The 15,930-nt window shown below is 58.7% G+C and overlaps 1 protein-coding gene across 2 annotated transcripts; it reads left to right on the top strand.

The window, feature by feature from the left end:
* Positions 1-2,188: 2,188 nt before the first annotated feature.
* ASPHD2 (aspartate beta-hydroxylase domain containing 2) lies at positions 2,189-15,751 on the top strand. Of its 2 annotated transcripts, none has more exons than XM_054082397.1 (4): positions 2,189-2,341; positions 6,988-8,093; positions 11,172-11,285; positions 12,367-15,751. In XM_054082397.1, the coding sequence occupies exons 1-4, from the start codon at positions 2,331-2,333 to the stop codon at positions 12,474-12,476; spliced, it is 1,341 nt and encodes a 446-aa protein (XP_053938372.1). In that variant the 5' UTR covers positions 2,189-2,330; the 3' UTR covers positions 12,477-15,751. The 2 variants fall into 2 exon arrangements, with proteins under 2 accessions (XP_053938372.1, XP_053938373.1); XM_054082398.1 differs by lacking the exon at positions 2,189-2,341 and adding an exon at positions 3,616-3,744 and having other exon boundaries at positions 12,367-14,204.
* Positions 15,752-15,930: the final 179 nt, after the last annotated feature.

Below are 15,930 nucleotides of genomic sequence, written 5' to 3'. Positions count from 1 at the left end.
AGGAGGATGCAGCTTGTTTGTCCCCGTGGCAGTCACGTAGCCAAGGGAACGCTGCAGCCACCCACCAAGCTCAGGAATGGAGCAGCAGGGACCCTTCTCCTCTTTTCTCACTGAATCACTGAGCAGCGAGGCAGAGCATCTCTGCCCAGCCCCAGGGATGCTCTGCCCAAACACCAGGGATGCTCTGCCCAGCACCAGGGATGCTCTGCCCAGCACCAGGGATGCTCTGCTCAGCCCCAGGGATGCTCTGCCCAGCCCCAGGGATGCTCTGCCCAGCCCCAGGGATGCTCTGCCCAAGCCCAGGGATGCTCTGCCCAAACACCAGGGATGCTCTGCCCAAACACCAGGGATGCTCTGCCCAACCCCAGGGATGCTCTTCCCAAACACCAGGGATGCTCTGCCCAGCCCCAGGAGCTTGGGTTCCCCATCAGTTTCACAGGGCTGTTTGCTGACCATTTTGCTGCACCTTTCCCCACCCTGAAAGCCAAAAGGAGGCAGAAATGCTGATGCAGCAATGCGCAGCTAAGCGATAAAGCCATGCCCAGAGGATTCTGCCCATTGCCTGGGCACAAGCTGGTCTGTCAGGACTCAGAGAACAGGAGCGCGTGTGGTGTGGATCTCCTTGGCTCAGGGAGGGCCCCTCCGGGAGCATTGTCCCAACTCCAGCCTAACTGCTCTGGGAAATCCTGGTCCTGGCAGAGCACAAGCACCGTTTTGGCTGCAGCCCTGGCAGCCACGCAGGGAAGGACCCTTGGTGGCATGTGCCCCGGGAATGCCTCTTGGGAAGAGGGAGAAGGCATGGCAGGAGCCAGCAGGCTGCCACAGAGACGGGGCTCCTCCAGGGTGTCACTGGCAGATCTGTGCCAAGTGACACCCCAGGGCTGCCCCCAGCCTTTCTGCTCAGTGTTCCTGTGCCTGCTCCCACGGCATTCTTGCCCCCTGCCAGACCCTTGCTGTCCCTGCCTGGAGCCCTGTGGCATGGGTGCCCCGGTGCTGGGCTCACACAGAGCTCCCCAGCCTGGAGGATCACCCAGGATGGAGGAGAGGAGTTGATAGGGTGGAGAAAGAACCTAGAGGCACAAACCCAAGAGGAGGCTGGCAGCAGGGTTAACCCTCCTGGCATCCCTGCCGGTCCCTCAGAAGAACACAGGGCAAGGCATCAGGTCCCTGCATTCCCAGCACGGGGCAGGCGTGGGTGGTGCAGGACGTGTCCCGAGAAACCTCTGCGCTGCATGTCATGTGCTCGGCATTACTTGGGGAAATGCACTCCAGGGAATCCCTCAGATCTCCCATTGCCCCTCTCTCCCCAGAGCTGTGGGAAAGCTGCACAGCACACTCTTTGCTGTCTTGAGAAGCAGTTTGCTGTGCTAAAGGGTGAAGAGCACCAGGCAACATCCTAAAGGCAGAGGAAGGAGAGAGGCAGCTCATCCTGCAGAGAGGAGATGAGCAGTGGAGACAAAGACCGGGGCCTGGAGGGGCCCAGTGGGGAGCAGAGAGCAGAAGGCAGACGGAGAGGAGAGAAGGTGGGAGAGTCCAGAATCCAGCGCCAGAGCCAGCAGACTCCACGACTGCCAACAGAAAGAGCAGCTGCCTGCCAAGAGCAGGCAGGAGGTGTAGGCTAAGGCTAAGAGGGATCTGGGAAAGAGCAGGAAGGAATAAACTCACCCTCCTTTCACCCTGCAACATGCAGTGCTGCCAGGGCCCTGCAGGAGCAAACAGAGGAGGGCTGGGGAGGGGAAGGTGCTTGTGGGAGCGCAGGAGAGCAGCAGGAGGCAAAAAGGGGCCAGGAAAGAAAACAAGGTGCAACTGAGGTCTGCAGCAGCTGAGGATGAATTTGCTCTGGAGTGAGCACACATACCTGAGGGGCTGAGTAGAGCAGCTCGCATTTCACCTCTAAAACCCACCTGGAGCTGTGATAGGAGAGGATGCACTCTTGCTACCTGCAGACCAAGGCAGGGCTTCCCCCGCGCTGGGAGCTGTGACACGTGTCCCACGCAGCTCCATGTGGCACTCTGCCACCGGGCAGGGCTGCCAGGGCTCTGCCTGCAGTCGCTCAGCACAGCAGCTCAGCTGGCACCAGGGGAAACCCTGGAAGGAGAGCTGGACCTGTGACATTCCGGCTCCTGGGTGCCCTGGATTTGACAGTATTCACTTAGGGCAACAGGAAATGGGGAGGAGAAAAGCAAGAAGCAGGAAGCAAGAAGGCTCAAAACCAACTATTGCTCCACCAGCTCTTAGGAGTTAATAAGGGGCACACCAAATTGCTAAAAGTTTTGCTTCATCTACAGCCAACCTGCAAAGCCTGTCTCTTCTATGGGGTCAAAGCCTGGATGTATGCAAGGTAAGCTTAGAAACAGGATGTTTTGTCAGCCCCTTTGGGCTGGCTGAACAAGCTGGAGCCAAGTGTGCGTGGGGCAGCTTGTATTTACAGTCTTTGTGCTCCGAGCACTGAGCTGCTGCTCTCAGACACAGCTACAGGTGTGCTCGGCAGCTCCTGCACCCACTGCCCACGGGCTCTGGATGGGAGCTCCCAGGTGCTGAAGCTGCTACAGCCGAGGAACTCAGACACTGCCCACAGCTGAGGAAGGAAGTGCCTCGGAGCAGTGGGAAAGGGGACAAGAAATGCCAGCAGACAGGTTGTCATTTACCGAGTGACCCTCCTGACTGGAGGGGCCGGGACTGAGTGTGAGCATAGGGCGGCTCACACACATATGCCACCCCCAGGAGTGCCACATCCCTGGGGACTGCCACCCCAGTCATCTGCATCCATGGTGCTGCATCCCAGCTGCTCCCAGCCCTCCACAGTCACACCAGGTGATGCCACCACACTGGGTGATGCATCCTCTGCATCCTGGCAGCCAGCACCTATGGGAACAGCCTCCTCCCACCCCAGGTGCTGCAGCACACCCTCACATCCCTGCTGAGGCATCCTTGACTCCCTGCACCTTGGGCATCGCCTCCCTGGGTGCTCCTTGGCCCCCGGCAAACAAAATGCATGCCCCCTTGGGGATCAGCAAATCATTCTGGGTGCTGCATCCCTAGCTGCCTGCAGCCTTGGGCATCTGCGTCCCTGGAGCCAGCAGCCTGCACATGCCGGCTGCTGCATCCCTAAGTGCCCCTGTCCCTGGAGCCAGTACCCTGTCTCCTGGGTGCCTGCAGCCCTGTGTGCTCCCACTCGTGGGGCCAGCATCCTCTGCATCCTGACTGCTGCAGCCCCCAGTGCCTGTGTCCTTAGAGCTGGCATCCCGTGTGTGTGTCCCTGCATCCCTCCCGGTGCCTCTGCACTCCCTGCATCTCCCAGTCCCTCTGCACCCCCTGCATCTCCTGGTCCTTCTGCACCCCCTGCGTCCCGGGTGCCTCTGAACCCCTTGCATCTCCCAGTCCCTCTGCACCCCCTACATCTCCCAGTCCCGCTGCACCTCCTGCATCCCCGTTGCTGCATCCCCAGATTCCTATGTCCCAGGGACTCGTGTCCCCCTCCTGGGTCCAGGGGTGCCTTCAGCCGCGATGGACGCTCCCCGGGGCACCCACACTCCCTCCCCCCATCACACCCCCCCCGCCGTGCCGCAGCCCCTCCGCCCGCCCCGCCCGGCTGCGCGATGCGGGCGCACCGCCCCGAGGCCGCGGCGAGGGGCGGGCGCGGGGGCGGGGGCCCGGGTTGCTGGGAGTTGTGGTCCTCGGTGGCGAAAGGAGAGCGGAGAGGAGAGGAGCGGCGGCCCCGCACGGCTCGGAGGAGGGCAGCAGGTCGGTACCGCCGCGTCTCATCGCATCGCATCGAGTCGCATCGCGGGGGAGATGGGGCGGCGGCGCGGGGGGTGGCACTGCCACGCGGGGTGAGGTGACACCGGCACCGCGGGCACCGCGGCCACGCCGGGGGATGCAGCCACGCCGGGGAATGCCACGGCACCGGGGGATGCAGCCACACTGGGTGATGCCACCGTGCCAGGTGATGGAGCCACACTGGGTGATACAGCCACACCAGTGACACCAGATGATGCAGCCACACCAGGTGATGCCATCACACCGGGTGATGCCACCATGCCAGGTGATGCTGCCCTGCGAAGTGATGCAGCCACAGCGGGTGATGCCACAGCACCAGCTGATGCCACCACACTGGATGATGCCACCACACCAGGTGATGCAGCCACACCGGTGACCCTCAGCTGATGCCACCACACTGGGTAATGCCACCACACCGGGTGATGTAGCCACATTGGCTGATGCCACCACACCCGGTGATGCCACCACACTGGTGACACCAGCTGATGTCACCTCACTGGGTATTGCAGCCACACCGGGTGATGCATCGGTGATCCCAGCTGATGCTGCCACGCTGCGTGACACCGTCACACTGGGTAAGACCAGCGCACTGGGTGACACTGCTGGGATAGGGCACCAGAGGAAAGGGCGACACGAGCGCCTGCGGCTTCCTGGCCCTGATCCAGCTCTGTAGTAGCAGCCGGCGCCCTGCCTCACCCCAGCGCTCCTGCGTCCCGAGGAGTCTCCTCGCACCTCTCCCAAAGGCGACACCACCAGTGCCGGGCTGAGAACAGCCCTGCCATGTGTTCTCGTCACCATGGGGCACATGGCCTGGGGATCCCAGCTGGGCTGAGCAAAACCTGCCTCCTCCAGGAGATGCCAGGGCTGCCACGGAGCCACCAGGATGCAACTTTCTGCTGCATTGAAGCCTCTCTGCCTTCATTATGTAACACCGCTGCTGCCTGGCACGGTGCTCGCCTCCACGTCCTGCACAACTTCAATGCGATGTGGAATTGATTTCTACTCTTCTGGGCTGACTCTGCTGTTTATTATCAGCTGGCGAGCTTTTTCTTGGATCTTGGGCCAGGGGTGCTTTACGCTGGGCCACGGCGCTGCATGCAGCCGGGCTGCAAAGCTGGCGGCACCAAGGCGGTGGGCAGCAGGTCCTGGCCACGTAGAGTCTGCCAGGAGTGCTGCCAGCATTTGGGGCCCTTCTCTGCTGCCACCAGCACAGAGAAGGTAGGTTTGGGCAGGTTTGCTGCCCGTGCCAGCGCAGGAGGCAGCTGCTGGGCTGAATCACTGCAGAAGGGTCTGCTCGAAGCATCCCCGCACAGCCCAGGGCTCAGCAACCCTAAGGTTGCACATGGGCTTTGATCTCTTACTGCGCTGCTGCTTTCCCCCTCATTCTTTTTGTTTCAGGTGTCAACAGCGCAGCAGTGGGGCTGTGTTTGTGCTGTGCCGCCCTTGCTGGGGCATGAGGGGTTCCAGCTTGGGGACCTTAAGGCTGTGGGGACCCCCCGGCTCGGCTCCTGCCGTGCGCTTGTGTTGTCTGTGAGCTCCTGAACGAGCCTGGCTGCAGGGCTGAGGCAGAGTGAGAGCTGCCCAGAATACAGATCACATCAGGGCTCTGCCTGCCTTTACGGGCGCCAGGGAGAACCGCAGGGCAATCGTGCCAGCTGTGGGGAACACCCCTGGGACCGGCTCCACGGCTGCGCCCAGGGAGCCAAGGCCTGAGCTGGAGAAATCAGTGCATCTGGAGGGATGCCAGCCGGTGGGGATGGAGGAAAGTTAGCGTAGAATTCCCAGGAGGCTGTGACGTGCCACGTGGAGATCCCGGGATGGGGCACACAGGCAGCGTCCTACAAGGAAGTAGGATGAAGGGAGGTTGGCTGTGCGGGTGTCCCTCCCCGGGGTGTAGAACTGCCTTAAGGCAGCATCCCCAGCCCTGCACAAGGTGCACAGCTGCAGGGTCAGGTCCCCGCCAAGGCTCCACCAGCTGAAGGGCATCCCCATGGCAATTAATAGGGAAATGCGCGTTCATTAACGGCCTGCAGGACCTTGGCAGGGAGGGTTGGGAAGGCTTCCCTGGCTGATAAAGCCAACCTACTCCTTCAGTTCAGTGCTCTTACAGATGACGACCCACAGCATCTTCCTCCCTCCCCGTTACCTGTATGATCCTTTTTCCACTCCTCCTGCGTGGAGAGCTGTTTGCCCTGCAGTTCCTGCCACCCTGCACCGCCCTGCCCTGCGTGGGGCTGTGCAGCAGCTGACACTGCTCAGGAGGTGCAGTCTGGGTGCAGCACAGGTGAACCGGGTGAGAACCTGTATCCTTCACTCTGCTTTCGGTGCTCTGGAGCAGGCTGTGACCTTCCACACATGCCCAGCCTGAGCATCTGCTTGGTGTGGAGACCTGGTTTGTGGATTCTGCTGTTCAGCTGCGTTAAATGCTGCACGTCAGTAATTACAAGGCTCTCTTTCCACCCTGGCAGCATGCTTCCCAACCTCATTTATATTTCTCCACTCTTTCTCACCCATTGCCTTGCCTGCCCCTGCTGCTCAGAGGTGCCCAGGGATGGAGTTTGGGGCGAGCAAACATTGCTGATTGTCACAAGGACCTGAAGCATCTTCTCTTTGCCCAGCTGCTTGCCCAAGAGCTGTGACAGTGCTGTGACCTTGGAGCTGGTAACCTTTGGTTAGTGAAATCAAACAAGCCCACCACGACGTGCCACCATCACCAACGTGCCCTCACCAGGCTGGATGAGCACCAAGCTCGTGCATCCCCAGAGGGCAGAGCTGCAGGGCAGGCTCGGGGTTGTCAGCTCAGTCTCTGGAGGGAGAGTCATTTCAGAGCATTTAGATCAAGGGGATAAACTGATGTGCTGCAAGATAGGGCTGTTAAGTATCTATTCCCAGCTTTGCTCCTGCCTTATCAGCTGGATTTCAGACGCGATAAGGCAGCAACAGGAGGAAAGAAAGGAGAGAAAGAGCAGGAGGGGAGATGGTTGCCCTGGGAGGGGCCTGGATTACCCCGTTATTTGATTTGGATAGTTGCAGAAGATGCTGTTGGGAGGGATGGGGCTTTTCTCAGCATGGGATGATGGAGGGCTCCTCATCCATCACCCTCCTGCAAGGAGCCAGTTTTCTGTGCAGTCCTGGCTGCACTCTGAACCCCCAGAGGGACCCCAGGGGGAAGCTTCCTCCCTAACACCTTTGGATTTCTTTCCCCAGAGCCTCCCTCCGGTGCTGCTTTCGGGATGATCTGCCCAGGAGTGCCAGCCAGGACCCTCCGGGCGCGTCACTGCTGACCCACGGCACTGGGATCCCCAGGGCAGCCTTCTCTGGAGCTGCCGGCTGCTGCCGCCGATGCAGAGCCCACGGGTGTGCAGGGGAGAGTCGCAGCTCTGCTTCCCCATGGCAGCCCCTTCCCCTCCTGCCCTGGCCGAGCTGCATGGTGTGGGTGCCTCTGAGGAGCACGAGGACTGACCGGCGGGCTCCCCTGCGCGCACCCACCACCTGCTGCACCACCATGTCTTTGGAGTGGCTGATGGACTGGAGCTGGTCCTTGGATGGACTCCGGGATTTCATCGCCACTGGTATTCAGTCTTTCCGGGACTGCGACGCCACTGCCCTCGCCGCCGTTGCCTGCCTCCTAGTCCTTTTCGTGTGGTACTGCTACCACGTGGGGCGGGAGCAGCCCCGCGCCTACGCCCCAGTCAACGCGTTGATGCAGAGCGCCGAGGCCAACGGCGTGCAGAACGGGTACGTCTACTGCCACTCGCCCGAGTGCGTGCGCTGTACGCACCACGATGGGCTCAACCAGAAACTCTACCACAACCTGCAGGAGTACGCCAAGCGCTACTCTTGGTCCGGCATGGGCAGGATCCACAAGGGCATCCGCGAGCAGGGCCGCTACCTCAACAGCCGGCCGTCCATCCAGAAGCCAGAAGTCTTCTTCTTGCCAGACTTGCCGACCATGCCCTATTTCTCCAGGGACGCTCAAAAGCACGATGTAGAGTTGCTGGAGCGCAACTTCCAGACCATCCTGTGTGAGTTTGAGACCCTCTACAAAGCTTTCTCAAACTGCAGCCTCCCGCAAGGATGGAAAATGAACAGCACGCCCAGCGGGGAGTGGTTCACCTTCTACCTTGTGAACCAGGGCATGTGCGTGCCCAGGAACTGCAGGAGATGCCCACGGACGTACCGCTTGCTCGGGAGTCTTCGCACCTGCATTGGCAACAATGTCTTTGGGAACGCGTGCATCTCGGTGCTGAGCCCGGGCACTGTCATCGCCGAGCACTATGGACCCACCAATATCCGCATCCGCTGCCACCTAGGTAAGTGCCCGGCGGGGTGGTTCATCATGGCACGGTGTCCTCCACGCCGTGGGTGCTGTGGGGGTTATGGCCATGCCTGGATGCAGGAGCCCAGAAAAGCCTCTTGCACCCTGTGCTCTCTGAGTTCAGGCATTCATTGCAGCCCCGGGGCCAGCTCAGGTGCCTGCTCTGCTTTGGCCTTGGGGAGGTTGTGGGGCTTTGGTGACAGCAGCTTCTCCAGATGAGGCTGGTGCTCAGTCCCCCTGGGTACCCGACCTCCCCCGTATTCCTTGTTCAGCAGCAGGAGCGTTTTGCTTCTTTCTGCCGACCTGGAGGCATGGGCTCTTGCCAGGGCAAGGTACAGGGCTGATTTTGTACAGGGGTCTCTGAACAACCCCACCTCCCACCACAGGATGAGGGGCAACCTGAGGTGCTGCTCCAGGGACCAAGCTGTGTCCCGGTGCCACCCCTACGGCAGCTCCCCTTCTCCTGAGCTTTCAGGTGACACAGGCAGACGTGAGCAAAGATGCTCCTTTGCCCCAGATCAGGGGTGGGGGTCCCCGGGGTATCCCCTGTGCAGGGTGAGCGCTGGGCTGGCGGAACGGCGCTCCTGCTCGGGATGGGGAGAGCCCACGCGGCACAGATGGTTGGGACTCTGCCGCGCTGGAAGTGGCGCAGATCATGCTGGGGGAGGCACCGCACGGGCCCTGCTGGCAAACACCAAATGTGCTTGTTCAGCCAACTCCTCTTGGGTAAACACACTCAGGCGGTGACTGGCCATTTATTTAGAATGGGAATCAGTCCTCAGAGCTGATCCAAGGCTTGGGGAGCAGCTGGGGAGCTGGGACCTGCCCTTGCTGGTGCCAAGAGGCAGCCCACTGCTCGGCCACCGGCTGTCCCCTCTCTCTGGGGTGCTGGGGACACGCGATCTCCCTGCAGAGGGCTGAGAGCGGTTCCTGGAAGGACGGCAGTGAGGCAAGGTCCATTCTGGCTCAAAATCACTGTGCCTGGGCAGTGTGGAGCCGAGGCCAGCCCTCCAGCTGGAGCACGCATGCTCTGGGGAGATGAGCGATGCAGGTCATTCCCTTGTTCTTCCACATTTCCCAGTTCCATCTGCTCCATGGCTGCTGGCCCTGAGGCCAGGAGGCAGCACCGTGCCTGGGGCACGCCGATGGTGTTCCTGCACTCACCGACATCCCAGCCTCGGTGCTGGTGCCTCATTTAAGTCTCATTTAAGAGACAACCAGCCCTTTCAGGCCAGTTTGCTCTGAAAAGCCAGAACAGCCATCAGCATAGTGTTCCAGGCCAGGTTGGATGGGTCTTTGAGCACCCTGATCCAATGGGAGGTGTCCCTGCCCATGGCAGGGGATGGAACTGGATGGACTTTGAGGTCCCTTCCAACCCAAACCACTCTGTGATTCTATGATTGAGGAGTAGCTCCCTAGGATTTACCCCAACCCTGCTAAACACACAGGGCCAAGCGCAGCACCAGCTCTGCCCCTCCCAGGGACAAGGCAGCATCCCTCGGGTGTGGATGCGATGGAAAGGCTGCGCGCTGCTGGCTGTCACCTCCCCCGGCTGCTCAGCTCCCCCTTTCCAGCTGGAGCGTCTCCAGCTGAGGCCGTTGTGCAGGGAAATGGCTTTGGATTTTTTGTAGGCTTTGAAACAAGCATTAGAAAAGCAGAGTGGCTTTTTTGTGCTCCTGGCTCTCCTGGGCAGCTGGGAGGCTCTGCTGTGCTTGCTTGGGGTTGGCATTGCCGTGATCCGTTCCTGCTCATTTGCTGCATCGTTACGGTTTGCAGCCACGTGAGCCCTGACCCCTTTCTCCTGCATCCTCGGGGCAGGTTGACTCTGCACCAGCTCCAGCAGCCTCTGGGATGCTGGGGAGTGAAATTCCTGATGCAAGGAGTGGTGGGATCGACCTTAGTCCAACCGGCCTGACTTGTGCTGGTATTTTAGAAAAAAAAAAACATTTTATTTCTAGGATTGTCCTTCTTCACGTGGCTTTCACAGAGCGTCCTCCCCAGGAGGGTTTTGCAACCCTCCCTCTGAATTTCTGTCCTTGCAGGTGCCTGGTGGGGACCTGATGGGCAGCATCTTGTGTGTTGGACCAAGTGACAAGGCAGATGCTGAGCCATGCAAGGTCAAACGAGGAGATTGTGGCAGAGCCAGGAATTGAGCCCATTTCTCAAGCCCCTGTGCTGTATTTCCTCCTACCCCAGCCTCGCTGTAGGCAGGGAAATTGCAGCAGAGCTGGAGGAGAGGGCAGAATCTGCCTTTGCTCCTGAAGCTAGAAAATGCACTGGGAAACTCGCTTCCTACGTACACCCCATGTCTGTGGGCTCCAGGGACTTGGCAGCTGTTCCTGATACAAAAGGGAGTGCCTGTGGCGCTGAGCTTCCTGGAGTACAGCAGCTGGAAATGAGAAGTGCAAGGGCTGAATCATAGAATGGTTTGGGTTGGAGGGACCTTAAAGCCCATCCAGTTCCCCTGCCACGGGCAGGGATGCCTCTCACTGGATCAGTTGCTCCAAGCCCCATCCAACCTGGCCTTGAACACCTCCAGGGATGGGGCAGCCACCACTGCTCTGGGCAACCTGGGCCAGGGCCTCCCCATCCTCATTATGAAGAATTTCTTCCTAAGATCTCATCTCAGTCTCCCCTCTGTCAGCTCAAAACTGTATCCCCTCATCCCATCCCTCACTCCCTGATCAAGAGCCCCTCCCCAGCTTTCCTAGAGCCCCTTTCAGTGCTGGAAGCTGCTCTACGGTCTCCCCACAGCCTTCTCTTCTCCAGGCTGAAGAAACCCAACTCCTTCAGCCTGTCCTCTCATGGAAGGTGCTCCAGCCCTCAGAGCATCTCCATGAGCTGCATTGTGCTCTGAGTTCAGCTCGCAAATGCAGCGCCAGCTTTGTGCATGTTTTGAACCCCCGACTCTGCCATGCACTGAGGTCGGTGCAGCATCTGCAGCAGCTGCTGCTCTCTGGAGGAAAGCAACGCCTCGGCAGCAGCTTGGAGCTCGCCATTCGTGTTTTAGGGCTGCTCCCTTATTGCAGAGAGCACAGCACTGCCTGACCCTCCTCTCATTTTGTGCCTGAAGGTCTGAAGACACCCAGCAACTGTGAGCTGGTGGTGGGGGGCGAGCCTCAGTGCTGGGCTGAAGGACGCTGTCTGCTCTTCGACGATTCCTTCCTACACACGGCGTTTCATGAAGGTAAGCACAACGCGAGGCCTCGCAGCCTCATCTTGCTCCGACATCAGCACTGGGGGACCCTGGGAGGACTGAGCAGCAGGGTCACGAGTAGCACAGTCCCTTCTCCTGCCAAGGCACCTCCAGGACTGGAGGCTGAATGATTACACCACTGCTGCCCTTGGCTTGCACCAGGGAGGGCCATAGCCCTATTACTGGTGTGGTGGGGCTCACCCATCATGAATGCTTCCTCTGCTTCAGGCTGCTGGAGCATCCCAGCGCCTGTTGTCCCATGGAGACCCTCCTCAGCCCATCCCAGTGCTCTGATTCTTACTTGCTTGCAGCTCTGCCAGTCCAGCCCAGGGATCCTCTCCCTGCCCTGGGAGCCGGCATGGAAAGGTTTTCCCCATCCCCCAGAGTGTTGCAGGGTGGCCCCGGCTTCGATGCTGACAGCCTCAGCATCCTCTCGCCCTTGCTCACAGCAGGGCTGCCAGCTGCTGTGGCTCTGTTGCAAGGCAGCAGCTCAGAGCTGACATGCTAGTAGCGCCTTTGTCTCCCATGCAAGGAGAAAAGCTTCACACCAGCCTGTTTGGTTGCCTCTCTCCATCACTGATGGAGTCTGTTCCACTTCAGCTCTCCCAGATTAAACAGCATTAGTCACCAGTGGCATAAAAGCATCGAGCAGAGCTGTTTTACACAGGGGAGCGTACAAAGAGAGTGGGAGAACAAAAGCTGTTGCTCTCACATCAACCCTGCTGTGGAATTGGGAAGCTCAGTGCAGATATGTGGAGCTGGGAAGGCTGGAAGAGCACGGCAGCAGCTCCCTGCTCAGCTCTGAGATGCAGCTGCAAGGCGGGCGAGCTCCGCAGCATGCCTGCTCCCCTGTGAAACCTTTGGGTCTGCTTGCCCAAAGTAAATCCGGAGCTCTAGCAGTGAACACTATGCCTTGTGCCGGCTACTGGAGGCACTAGGCTCCCAGTAAGCAGCAGTTTAGGGATTTACTGGTTTTGCACTTAGCAGGCGCCTCCCCACTGCCCAGTGCAGGCAGCAGCCCCCAGTGTCCTCCATGGGAGCACAACCTCAATCCATGCTTGCGTCCTACCAGGTTCCCCGGAGGAGGGTCCCCGCGTGGTCTTCATGGTGGACCTGTGGCACCCCAACGTCGCTGCTGCAGAGCGCCAAGCCCTCGACTTTATCTTCGCCCCAGGACGATGATGGCGCTGCCCTGTGTCAGGAGTTCAAGGGCAGCCGGCGGGCGGGTGGCGGGTCCAGTGCCGCATGTGGACACCTGCCGCATGGGAAGCTTCCTCCCAGCACACGGCCTTGAGGTCCTCCCTCCTGGGGGCTCTTGTAAATGGAAACTGCAACGTGTATCAACGCCCATCTCCTTCCTTCCAACGTTAGGGTTATTTTCCGACACAACAGCGCATCGCCTTCCCTCTGTGGTTTAGCTGCCGCGCCACCCTCATCCGTGTTATGTTGCTACTGTGTTTTGCGGTGTTCAGAAGTAGAGTAACCAAACCAAGGGTGTTCATTTGAATGTAATAATGTAAACCTTCTCGTGGTCATCAAAACACCACCACCACACACCAAAAACCAGCCACACAGCCCAGCACTGCGCTCAACATGTCTCTGGCTACAGTCCCCAGGTGGACAGACAGACGGATGGACACTGGGGGCTGCAAGCGGGTGAAATGCATCCACGAGGCAGGGGCTGCTCAGGCTGGGCAGCGCTCTGCCTGCAGAGAGCTCTTGCACCACGAGCCCAGGGGCTCCGGCTTCCTCCCTCATATGCCAGCTGGGATCCCAAAACCCTCCTGCCTTGAGAAACCTTTTTGCCACACGGGCAGGGAGAAGAGCGCGATGCCAGCTCCAGGGCTGCCCCCAGCCCCAGCAAGCCCCACCATATGCCCCATCGAGAGTGCAGCACACATCCAGCCCTGCTCTTTAATCTGACCAAGGTTATCACAATTATCAATTGCCTTGTGTTATCAATTGCCTAAATCCTCTCCTTGCTTTATCTGCAACCTTTGGTTTTCACAGCCCAAGCCGGGAAGCCCCTGCAGGGGCAGGGACTCTGTTTGTGAGTGCGCAGTAGGGCTTTTGCTTGTCTGTAGACAAAGGCCAGGGAAGAAAGGAGCTCAGGCTTCCTTCTGCTGCTCCATCTCCTTTCCTGGAGCCAGGGTGAGTGTAGAGAGAGGCAGCGCGCACGTACCTGACAGCAAAGGGAAGGCTTCCAATGGCAGGAGTGTTTGGTTCTGCCACCCAAGGAACGGGCTCTCCCCTCCCCACGAGTCCTGCCTGCCCAGCAGCCCCCATGGTTTTCCTGCAGCTGCCCAGCATCCAAGGTTTGTTTGGTGATTTTGGGGGTACAGAGCTACTGTATGTGCTGCCCGTGAAGCACAGCATGTTGGGGGTGCTCACTGCTGTCCTTGTGCCTCTGGTTGGGAAGCGCCTGTGCCGGGCTCTGTGGTCTTGGCACGGCTCTGTGGACCTTCGTGCCCTGCCAGGGAGGGAACGCAGCCCCCGTTCCCTTATGAGTTCTTTACAGGTTTTTCAGCGATTGGATTGCAAGATAAGGCAACTATTTCAAATACATCCAAGATATTTTTTACACCTGTCTTGTTACAGAATATCTGAAGTGCATGATTTCTACACACATTGACTACCTGGACCGAGACCCTGAGGAAGCAGGCTGGCTTGGTAACTGTCTTACAGTTCGGTAACATTCATACAGTGGATAAGCAAAGATTATCAATAAACAGTTGTGCTGAAAACAGAACAGGCTCTGCCGCTGGTGTGACTAACCCAGGGCTAAGCAGAACACTGGAGTTGGGTCCTGCTTACCCCACTAGCCCCCTGGTGGGGAGAAACACACAGGTTCTGCAGCAGGGCCACCAGCTGCTGGGGAGTCTTCAAAGAAACCATTTTGGAAGATGCTTCCAGCTGCCTGCACTAATACATCACAGGCAGCTTCATCAGGAGCAGCTCTAGGGCCGAGGGTGCTGGGCTGCCACTCAATTCCTGCCCAGTTCCCCAAAAGCCAGTGCCCAACATCACCCTGAGCACAGAAATTACTCAGCATGAGGCCCGAGGCCCTCACTAGAATCACTCTCACATGCTCACACATGACACAGCATGGGCAGCAGCTGCTCCTCATCTTCTTATACTTGAAATGACCAGTTTTTAAACATAGTCTGTACAACACAGCCATTAAGTCAAGGGTCTGGAGCTCTTTGCTGTGCTACCCCAAAGACAAGTTTCCTCTTAATGATCAAAGGACAAAAATAGGTCTTGGTGGCCAGCTGCAGGCCAAGAAGCAACAGGGAATGAAGTCGCCCCAGCTGTTCCACTGCAGACAGATGGCACAGCAGATTGTAGCGGAAGAATCCCAATGACAGCAGGCAAAAGCATCTATTTTGTGCTTTGCTGCTGTGCCAAAACGCCCTCCTGTCCCTCTCAGGCTTTTTCTTCTACTTCTTCATGTTTCCTGATAGAGCAAGACCACTTCCCTAAACACCCAGCAGGATCTCCCCTGGGGGAGCGAGTAGTCTGGAGCTGCCTCGCAGCCCTGCCTACTCTCTCGCTGCATTTCTGGCAGTCCGAGGCTTCCTTGCCTGCAGAAGGAACCTGGAACAGGGCTGCTGAGCGTGCGGAGAGGAGACAGGCAGAGCAGCATCTAACAGAGCGAGCTCAGCACATCAGAGGAACCCAGAGCATCACAAGAGGGCTGGAACACACAACCATCCTTCCTCCTGCTTTCTCCCACCACTTCATCCCTCACCTACACAGTGCCTGTCTGTGCTGCACTCAGAACCAAAGCACCTTGCCCCATAGCTCAGGGAAAGGGTGCCATAATCTTCCCTTTCCACATATGTATGAATCACAGAATCACAGAATCACAAGGTTGGAAAGGACCCACTGGATCATCGAGTCCAACCATTCCTAACACTCCCTAAACCATGTCCCTAAGCACTTCATCCACCTGTTCCTTAAAAACCTCCAGGGAAGGCGACTAACAACTGTTTCCCGACGAGGATGGGATGACTGAGGCAGGAGCTCTCCTGGATGGCTATAGCTCAGGCTTTCCAGTGAGGTTTCACATCTGCCCAGCCATCAGCTGACAGAGAGCACTTCAGTGCAGAGCAGTTTCACAACAGGCCCCAGGAGCAGCACCATGCAGCTCTCCTGCTGCTGAAACACCTCCTCAGCTGCCAGAGCTGGAAGCCAGACGGTAATCCATGCACAGCCACCACCCGAGCAGGCAGGTGCCTCTTCCTCTGGACTCCACCAAATTTCCCAGGCAAGGGCTGCAGAGGAGCCCTGCAATGGCAGAGTCACCTTGGACCTTGTCTGCTGTCAGAGTGGAACAAGAAGCTGTGACAATGGTGACTTTCCTGTGTCCAGCTCCTGGGGGTGCCATGCTAACACAAGCCTGCTCACCATTCACAGCAAAGCCAGTAATGCATCGATCTTGGCCATCTCCTAAGGATGCTGACAAGCAGCTATTTTGCAGGAGTGATCGAAGTAACAGGCACTCCCCGTCCAACCCCACCACTGCAGGAACTCATTCTTGGCATGGAGCTAATTATGGGTAACAGGTCATCCAGCCCCAAACCCTCACGCCACGAGTCACAAACGAGACAAGAAGAAGTGCGTTGGACTGTGG

Source organism: Cuculus canorus, chromosome 17 (genome assembly GCF_017976375.1).
Source record: "Cuculus canorus isolate bCucCan1 chromosome 17, bCucCan1.pri, whole genome shotgun sequence".
NCBI classification, from domain to species: Eukaryota; Metazoa; Chordata; class Aves; order Cuculiformes; family Cuculidae; genus Cuculus; species Cuculus canorus.
Note: the sequence above shows the minus strand (reverse complement) of the source record. Positions and strands in the feature narration are given on the sequence as shown.

What these genes read in the sequence shown, in the direction of transcription:
- ASPHD2 (XM_054082397.1), top strand. An exon ending in CCGCATCCGCTGCCACCTAG is followed by an intron (nt 8,094 to 11,171) that starts GTAAGTGCCCGG and finishes TTGTGCCTGAAG; the next exon opens with GTCTGAAGACACCCAGCAAC. An exon ending in ACACACGGCGTTTCATGAAG is followed by an intron (nt 11,286 to 12,366) that starts GTAAGCACAACG and finishes GCGTCCTACCAG; the next exon opens with GTTCCCCGGAGGAGGGTCCC.